This window comes from Rhinolophus sinicus, linkage group LG11, assembly GCF_036562045.2.
Source record: "Rhinolophus sinicus isolate RSC01 linkage group LG11, ASM3656204v1, whole genome shotgun sequence".
Taxonomy (NCBI): Eukaryota; Metazoa; Chordata; class Mammalia; order Chiroptera; family Rhinolophidae; genus Rhinolophus; species Rhinolophus sinicus.
In genome coordinates, this window is record NC_133760.1 from 70,666,637 (window position 1) to 70,677,022 (window position 10,386).

General features: G+C 38.8%; 1 protein-coding gene across 1 annotated transcript; it reads right to left on the reverse strand.

Moving 5' to 3' along the window:
• Window positions 1-362: 362 nt before the first annotated feature.
• LOC109457276 (hyaluronidase 4) lies at window positions 363-9,985 on the reverse strand. Its single transcript, XM_019750033.2, has 3 exons — window positions 9,032-9,985; window positions 2,306-2,395; window positions 363-749 (listed from the first exon to the last, which is right to left on the reverse strand). The coding sequence occupies exons 1-3, from the start codon at window positions 9,983-9,985 to the stop codon at window positions 363-365; spliced, it is 1,431 nt and encodes a 476-aa protein (XP_019605592.2).
• Between the last annotated feature and the right edge of the window lie 401 nt (window positions 9,986-10,386).

The following is a 10,386-nucleotide window of genomic DNA, read 5'->3' on the forward strand; positions in this document are numbered from 1 at the left end:
AAACTGCTAGCTGGAAAACCAGTCTTTGAAATCAATAATTTCATATTTATATGTATACTTTTATGTATATGCTATGTTCATAAAAAGACTAAAATATGTTAGCTCTAGTTTGAAAACAAACATTCCAGTAAGGAGGAAGAGTAACTGATATTCCCCCTGGATATGGTTTCTCTGCTAAATTGAAGCTAAATAAAATAATATGTTACTATATGTGTTAAGTGACATACATAATGTCTACTTATAATACCTCTCGATGCATTTCACAAGAGAAATAAACGTCCTAAGTTTCATCTCTTCCCTAAATGACTACTCTAGAGACCACACAATTCCCTTTAAACTCAATTATCTCACAACTGAATGCTCTAATAATCTGCTAAAACCAGCAGACATAGTGTTATCAGTGAGCCAGAAAAAGAGGAAACCCCAGAGCAGCCATCAGTGGTCTTCACTTCTCTGCAGTCAGCCCCTTCGTATCCCTGATAACAATGACAGGAAAATTTCTCCGCCATCACTGCCAGGTCTGTCTCAGACGCTTTTCCTTTCACACTAAATTCTCCATCCTTGGAGGCCTCGATGTGGTAATTTGCAGGGTTCAAGTGAAGGTAATCCGGAGCTTTCCACACCTTCCTTAGGCACCTCCCGTTATTCCTGCACAGGTGAAGGCTGCACACCTCAGCAGCTCTGGTCACGTTGAGTATGTAGCTCCCTAAGTCGCAACCCACAAACTGCTTCACCTTTGTGCAGTTGCCCTGGAAATGTAGAAACAAAGGACTTTGAGTGATTTTTTTCTGGTACTGACACGTTTAGAGCATCTGGGCCTACGAAGCAGCTCCTTGGACCCAATTGAAACCTGATGGCTTGGTTGCAGAAGGTGAAGTGTTAGGCTCAGGGGGCCCAGATCAGAAAGGGTGAGAGGTCGAAAGGACAGGAAATGGAGAATATGTTACAGTAGGGCTAAGTAACTGAACTTGGAAACGGGCCTCAGAGTCAGCACGCGTGACCTTGCCTTCTTCCAATTTACATCCCTTTTTCCCTCCTCCTAGTTCCCAAGTTAATGGGTGTGAATAAAAGAGGAACAGACCCAGATTAAAAGTCATGTCAGAACTGCTGTCCTTCTGCCACCTTTCAGGTCTGTGGCACCTTTCGTGATAGTGTTAGAACAAGAATCATTACATTCTACCACTGTACTGTTGACCTTCAACCTACACCCTTCTGGATTTTCCTGTTCATTATGCTTAAATATCAACTGTCCTGAGTTCTAGTCTTCCATGTATAATCCAAACACAGGAAAGCCTGCAAGACTGACTAGGTTATCTTTTTTTTTGGTGGTTCCTATTATGTGTTTGCCACCTGGCTTGCACACTCAGCTTCCTGATGAAGCTCTTCCCATGAGCCACCTGGGCTGAAGAGAAAGTATCACACCTGGAGAGTCAGGAATTGATACTCTCAGTTTCTACCTAATTGTCATATGTGGACAGAGGAGACTTTTAACCTTATATTGTCACAAATAGTTTCATGAATAGTATCTTGGGAGCAAAAAAATTGAGCCTGTGAAATTCTAAGACTATCAGATAATCATAAACTTGCAAAAAATTCAATTTAACAAAAGTGTTGAGTATACAAGTATAAAAATTCAAGGTAAAATATATTACACTATAGAAATATCAATAAACATCATCTGGAAATACAGAAGAGATGGTGATTAATGTGGATTACAGAAAACTAGGAAGACTTCTTGGAGAAAATAATATCTGAGATGGAAGAAATTTGAAGAGGCATAAAAATCTTATTTTAAATGCTATTACTTTTCAGCTAATTTCTTCATACAGGAAAAAGTCAACGTGGAGATTAAAAAGTTACCATCTGTTTCTACTTCTCACAATATGATATAACACACTTTTGTGTAGTGGTTAGATGCAAGGGCTCCAGAATAAAACTGTGGTTTGTGACAACACCACTAACTAGCCTAACTAGCAACTACCCTCCTTAGATTTCTTCTCTTGTTTCCTCATCTGTAAATGAGGGTGGTAGTCCCTACCTCACAAGGGTTGTTATGACCAGTAAGTGAGCAAATCAAAACAAAAGAGCACTCAGTGCAATCCTAGCACATAGCACCTATTCAAAAAATGTCAGTATTATTATTACTATTTCAACAGAAGTTAATATTTATTGAGCTTCTTCTATGTATCAGGCACTGATTTGGACTTTTTTTTCTAAAGGCTGGTTTACTGTGGAGTGAGCGCTATAGGAAAACAGGGCAAACACTTGAAATGATATTAAGTATAACTTCAAGGTACTGTCTTACCTCAGATGAAGTTAAATTCATGTCTCCCCAAATAACAATGCCTGCAGCTCCCAACGCAGCACTTTCTCCAATGGTACTGATTAGATCTTGCTAGATTGAAAAGAGTAGAGTTCATTATTCATTTGAATAAAAATCAACCCACCAGAAATTAGGATTAGAGGCTGAGTTTAATATAATAGGATAAAACTATTTTCCACTTTCTTAGAGTAACTCAAATGTTGATTGAACCAAGGCTCAGAAATCACACTCTATAATCATATGGAAAAACACATTAAATATTTTTAAAGTAAAATTTAAATTTTCCAAACAGAATATTATTTTAAAGACAGGCTCTAAATAGCCACCATAAATTGTTTAATCAAAGTTGACTAGGGGCATATATATATATATATATATACACACACACAAACCGGGTCTACAGAGGGTGCCAAAAAATGTATATTCATTACTCATTTCTGGAAAGGAAAAAACTATTAAAATTATAATAATATATACCGATAACAAAAGATGAATACAAGTCACGTTTGACTTCTGCAATGACAAGAGGTGCTCAAAGTGGTTACCATCAGCATCCAGACACTTCTGATTACGGCGAACTACTGCTTGAGCCACGTTGACCCAAGTGTCCGCTTGTGTACATTTTTTTGACACCCCTCATATGTATGACTCAGAAACAGAATTCAGAAGTTTTCCTTCTCCAAATGTGAGGAATGGCTCTCGTTCCTCCTAGCTAAGCTTCCCTTTCCAGTTTGCAACACTCCCCTGAAAAATTCATGTCTGTAGTGACCTAGAGGCCTTTGTGTCATTTGGAGTCCAAGGCCTGGTAGAGAAACACAGTGGCAAGGACTTTCCGGCTCTGACTTGGTCCAGCTCTCATGTTTGATTCCTGAAATTACGTGTGTTTCATTTAAAAGTGCCTGACTTCATGGTCTTTATCCATTCATCCAGTCACGGTAAAACCACCGGAATTTTTGTCAATATGGTTAAAAGAGATAAAAGCTCAATTTCAGCAGGGGTAGTTTGTAACCCTAAAAGACTATTGTTTTAGTGCTTAAAGATTAACAAGGAGCTAGGCCATTTCAAAGGGAAATTAATTGTTGAATGTGTGCAGTTAGTTCCTACAGTACAGTAGGTTTCCTAAATAAGTTTGTCAAATTATAATGTATTCCCCCAATGTTTAGGATACTAAGCATTCACCTATTACTCCAAGGATGAATTTCCATCAATGATATGCTGAAAAATGTAATTGGGTGATTTAGTGGCAAATAAAAGCAGACCTTTAAACTGTACTTTGCCTGGGGCATTTTATATTAATATCAACACTTGAGAGATAAATCTCCTTATCAGGTACTTTAAAAGTTCACTCAAATGAAAGGTTTTGCAATCTCAGTTTTCAAAGGTTTTTTTTTGTTTGTCTGTTTTCGGTTTTTCTTTCCTGGTCAATTCTCTGGAAACTTTCAAAAAAGGAAGAGATTTTGATTTAAACTAATTTCCCTTTAGGCTGACATCCATTTCCATTTTCCATGACCATAGCATCTGCTGAATAGATCAGAGCTAACATGACAGGAAGGGGAGTTTTGTGAGGCTCAAATGAAATAGTGCAAGTGAAACGGTTTTGAAAATTACCCATGATATGGTGACTATGGGACAGAGGAGGAGCCAGCCATGCAGTGCCCAGAGTGAGGACTCTGCTCGGTCCATGCCCATCGCCTCTTTTGGCAAAGACAGAAAGGAGCAGAGCTCCACCCCCCACTGACTTTGAAACTTCCCTGAATACAACAGTGCCATATTCACATGATGTGATCAGAGGGGCTGAAATTCCCCATGGCCTTCTATGAATTCCTATCAAGTGCATGTTACACCTTTTCAGCTGTGTCACAGTTTTTGGATAGTCTGGGCTTTCTGGTGTTTGTTTGCTTTGGAGGGTTTTTTTTTGTGTGTTTTTGTTTGTTTGTTTGTTTTTGCAGTATTTGTTCTCTTTACATTTCAGTTTTGGAGGTTTCTATTGAGACATACTGAAGTTCAGAGATTCTTTCCTCAGCCATGTCCAATCTGCTAACAAGCCCGTAAAAGATATTCTTCTTTTCTGTTACAGTGTTTTTGACCTCCAACATTTCTGCCTGGTTCCTTCTTCGAGTTCCTGTCTCTGTGCTTACATTGCCTATCTGTTCTTGCATGCTGTCCACTTCGTGCATTAGAGCTTTTAGCATATTTGTCATAGTTGTTTTAAATTCCTGCTCCATCATTCCAACATCCCTGCCATATCTGAGTCTGGTTCTGATGCTTGCTGTGTTTTTTCAAATTGTACTTTTGCCTTTTAGTTGTCTTGTAATTTTTTTCTTGATAACTAGACATGATTTATTTTTTCTTGATGGACAGGTAGCTCACACTGGCTAAAAGGAGCTGCTATGAATAGGCCTTTATAGTGAGGTGTGGGGGGAATGGAAAGATTTTAGCATCCTATAATCAGGTCTCAGTCTTTTAGTGAGATTTTGGCTCTGGACTGAGACCTTTACAAATTCTTTGTTATTTTTACCCCCCTCTTAGGTGGGGCAGGTTGGTTAGAAGGGGCTAGAGCTGGGTATTTCCCTTCTCCCAAGTGGAAGTCTACAGCCAGCTGGAGTTGAGTGTTTTTCTTCCCCATGTCAGTTAGGTTCTGATAAGATCCCAGCAGGTTTGGTGTTGGTTAAATAGTTTCTCCTGAGGGCACACCCTGTAAGCATAGAAAGCTCTGGGGTATTTAGAATGGTTCCTTATCTCTGTTGCCTACCAGATGCATGAGGGGATATTTCTGTGATATTCAAGGTGAGGACCTGTCAGCTTTTGGAGGTAAAACTCACAGAAGTGTCCCCTCCTTGCCCCCACCCATGATGCATCCTCCCCCTGGAGTTTATCTCTCTCAGAACTGTCCACACTGAGCCACCAGGAATTCATCAATGACAGCTCAGGTTTTCCTACTCCAGCAGTGGTTTCCGCAGAAGTTTCTGCTCACAGGTTTTGAGCTGGTAGATTTTGATTTTCTGTGTTCACCTGTCTGTCTCTCCAATTTTGAGGGCAGCAATCGGCCCGGTGTCCTCACTTCTTTTATGAATCTAAGAAGAGTTGATTTTTTTCAGTTTGTTCAGCTTTTTATTGGTTAAGATATAGTGGCCACTTCCAAGTTTCTTATAATGCACGCTGGACTGGACACCAGAACTCTCTCATGAATTCCTTTGGACTAAGTCATTGGCATGAGACGGAGGAGAGAGGCACAGCGTCTGTATTTTGTGTTCATAGGTCATTGATCTATATTGAGCAAGGAAGCTACAGATGTTTGTGGTGAAAATCGCAAGTCTTCATGCACATGTTGACTAAAGGAAAGGAGTCAGTAGGAGACGTTAATGCAAATTTCTATACCAAATTAGCTCACTGTCAGCTAGCTGAGAACAGGGTGCTGAATGAATCACAGAGCAGCTCTGTTTTGAGGACCAAAAAATGCAAGAGCCCTGTTTAATGACAGAAGTTCCAGGCAAGGTGCTTCTTGGAGTAGATTGGGACCACCTGAAAGCACAAGCCACATGAGTGATGTCACGTGAAAAGAGAAAGGAAAAACACAGGATGTAATTGCAACAAATCTTCCAGGTCCTAGTGTGGTGTAGGTCCGCCTTGCCCTACCTGTGAGCCTCAGCTCAAACGGAGGTTGTGGAAATAGAGGGTGGGGATACCCAGAGGGCTTCCTCCACATTTGGGTTTCCTTCAGTCTCTGAGGCTTTAGCACAGTGCATGCGAGTAAGTTGCCCACTGTGGGGAGCTGGAGCATCATTAATGAGCTCCCTTTCAGTGTTACCACAGGGAAGATTAATTCATTACAGGGAAAGACATCTTTAAATTACAGTCCAGAAAACTCCTTTCATTATTTTTTAAAGCATAGCATAAAGTTATATGTAGGTCGAATTTATGTGTAAGTAGCATAGGAAATCTTTTGTGTGATATGAGGTGTTACTACCCCCAGGTCATCCCCCCTCACCCCCAGGGCTGCTGACAGAGATTCCATTCTTATATATTCCCCTTCCAAGGTTAAGACTTTGATACTGGTTAAAAAGTGATAGCTTTACCACATGTATTCCTGTAGTGTTTCAAATTTTCATATATATTTTCTCATTTAGTTTTCATACCATATCTGCTAGGTAGGTAGGGCAGGTAATACTGTCTCATTTTGAAGATTAAGACAGTGAGGCACTGAGGTCTGGAGAGGTTAAGAGTTTTGCTATTTATTGGTAATTCCTTGTTCTAATCTTAACTGTGTGTATGTATACATGTACACACACACACACACACACTAAAGTGAAGAAAACTTTTGGAAGATCGTAAGTGGAAGCCATAACTGGTGACTTATAGTTGGTATAAATGAATATCAAGTTTTTAAACTTTTGTGGACAGATTTTTAGGGAGGATGGAGTAAAATGATAGGTAAACTGATGGCTTAGAACATTTGGAAATACCTTGCCATTGAGAAAGTTTTCAGAATGATATTTTGGGACTGCCAAAGAAAACTGTTTTCTAGATGAGACACGAACTATTGTTTCTTCTTTCCTTAGAACAGATGCTCTCCTGAGGCTGTAGCTACTATGATTCCCTGAAAATAAGACCTAGCTGGACAATCAGCTCTAATGCATCTTTTGGACCAAAAATTAATATAAGACCCGATCTTATTTTACTATAATATAAGACCAGGTTTTATGTAACATAACATAACATAACATAACATAACATAACATAACATAACATAACATAACATAACATAACATAACATAACATAACATAACATAACATAACATAACATAACATAATACCGGGTCTTATTTTACTATAAGACAGGGTCTTATAAAATATAAGACCCGGTCTTATATTATTTTTTGCTCCAAAAGATGCATTAGAACTGTGTGAGGGATATAAATGATAAATGTCTAGCTATTACATTGTTGTGTGCACCTGAAACTAATAAAGAAAATGTTAAAAAAAAAAAAAAAAAAAAAGACGCATTAGAGCTGATTGTCCTGCTAGGTCTTATTTTCGGGGAAACACGGTACTCACAGAGTAGCTTACCCTAAGTGTGAAGAATGTGCAGAATGTACCAGTAATAATCTCAATTGAAATGAATGCTTCATCCCTTAAAGTTTATTGTTTCTTCCAAAAGTAAATTTATTATCACTAACGAAATTTGAGCCAAATATAGAAAAGGAAAATAAGTTTCATAGAAGAAGGTGGTATTTAACTTTCCATTCCAGAATCAATGACTATTTTGTAAAGATTTAGGTACCTTTTTTAAACTTTCCAGATAGTACTGATTTCCTGTCATTCTCAATCATTTGTTGCCGATTTTTCTGGGTAATACAAATATCAGTTCACATAGAGATGTTTTCTCCTTACTCATCCCATTAACAGGGCCAAAGGCATAGCATTTCCTAAATTCTGATACATTTATGCCATCTCCCTCTGAGGAGTAAGCTTTACTCTCGCTGTTCCACAGATGCCTACTCATCATGGTAGAGCCCTCACCGGGGTGTTTCCTGAGCCTCTGCCTTTGGATGCCTGACACTAAGAATATCTTTACACATTTATACGTTTAATACATGATGGAGGATTGAAACTCGTCATGATGGAGAAAGAAGAAATGTGATAAATCCACAGTATTCAGTAATATCTTAAAACACCACTGCATCATAAAGGGAAAGCCTGAACTAGTCCCAAGTCTTCTCATCACAGAAAGTTTACACATAACTATCCAAGTCCAAAGATGAGAGTAACACCTACTTTTAAGTTTTTATCTCTGGAAGTTTCCATTTAAGTGATTAGAGTTGCAAAAGGAGAGGAAGAGAGAAATTTGGGCTGAAAATTCACCTATTTTAAAAGTTACCCTCATGGTTTGTGTGAGGTCTTCTATTTATAAGTTTTAACATCGGAATACAAAACCATCTACTAGTGATGGATTTACTATTGAATTTACAAACTTGTACTACACTTAACCAATTTTCCATTAATGTGATCATAGAGTCAAGAATAAAACAGATGGCTAAATATGTAGATTCACCTACTTTTAGCAGATTTGCAACTCCTTTATGCCTTTAATTTTTTTTTTTTAATTTGTAATTGTGGTTAAAAAAAACACGTAACTTAAAATGTACTGTCTTAGCCATTTCTGAGTGTACAGTTCAGTAGTGCTAAGTCTACTCATATTGTTGTGCCTCCCTCATACCTTCTATTAAAGCTAGTATGGTACTTTTTCTTTCTCTCTTGACAGTTTAGATGGTGAGGGCAGAAGGAGGAATACCTCAGTTCCACTTCCGCCTGTGTGAGGAAAGTACTCCATTTTCAAACATCCTGTCTGATCTCCCAATCTGTTCACCACCAACCATTTCAATAACCTTCCAAAAGGCCAATTACAAGGCAGAACAATGGAAGATGGGGTTTGGGGAGTAGGAGCAGGTGCTGATATTGCACTTTAACCCCTTCCTTCCTTTCTTCTTTCCTTCCTTCCTTCATTCCTAACAGAATAATAATAAATAAGATAATCAAAACCCGGTTTGCATAAATGAACATCTAAGTGGATGGCTAGTCAAAGGGAGAATTATGCTCCTTTCTAGCAGACCACTAATTAGAAATTCTCCAAAGAACATAACTGACAGAGAAATGCCTCTTTTAGGGCGAGGGAGGAAATCCCTCTGTCTTCAATAAAGGGTAGCTTACCTTAGAAAGAAAATGTAACGGTTCTTCTGTGTACCCCAGCCTGGTGTAGACGAACACAGGCAGAGCATAATCACGGGATGTCATGGTGGAGATCCTCATGGATTCATGCACCCGAAACTGCGAGAAGCGCAAAATGTTTTCACTGTCTCCGACAGATTTCCTGATACCAATCGAAGGATATAAAGCCGCACTGCTGTTCCAGAGCCAAGAGAGCTCATTGTTCCTCAGAACTTCCTTTTCTGGGCATGACCCAGTATAGTTCGGGGCATAAACATTATAATTGTGGCAATCAGGATATAAGTAATAACCCCAAAGGCCCTTGGGTCTGCTCTTCATTCCCAATTCAATGGTTTCCTTCATGAAAGCTTTTGCACTTTCTTCAAATGTTGCTTTGGCTAAATCTTCAATATCAGCAGCTGACACATTTTCTTGCATATTGAGAATGAGCTTTCTTGACTTCTGTCTGTAGACATCTCTTGTGTTCCAGTTCCGGGCCCACTGAGGTCGCCAATACTCCCAGTCTATCACAGCAAGTCCACTAAAATCTTCAGCAGGGATATAATAATTAATATCTTGGTTGGCCTTTTCTAGATGTGCTTGCAAACTTGTGTTCTGAGGGAGGCCCCCATTAATGGGAACACCCTGTGATGTATACCATGGATAGTATCCCAGTCTGTTGACATAAAATATAGTGACATTTTGCCCCGTGGCCTTAGCCAGTGGACTTCCAATCATCTGAAACATTTTCAGATTTAGTCTTATATTATATTTTATGAAACACTGATCTGTCGGAGCATTCCAAGCAGCTATAAATGGTTTCCTTTGATGAACTGGAAGTCGGGCAGGTTTCAGAGAAGAGATAGATGTCAGAAATAAAAATACGAGCAGCCATGACGTGAGATGTATTGTCTGGGCAACACAAAACCTTAACTGTCCTTCAGATAATAGTTTCATGATAAGACAAAAATAGTATCTTCTGCTTTAACGTACTCTGAAAGACCTGTGGAGAGATTTAATTTTCTATTAGTGGTCATTTTGAGGGAAAAGACTCAAATATTGAATGAATATTATTATTGTTGTTCCGTACTTACATTTTAAAGTATATTTCATTTAAAAGTCTTAAAGAGGCCTATAAGTAAATTGAGATATAGAAGCAAGTGTAGTGACCTAGCTTCTATTCAGGGGCAAGCCGTGCAATTCAACAAACATTCATGGAAATTAAAACCCTGTATCCAGAATACAAAATAAATAAGATGAGGTCCTGGCCCTCCAAAAAGCTCGTTATCAAATAAAGATGTAACATAATAGCCACTATCGTTTTGGAAAACTGATCAAATCCTAGGCACTGTGCTGAA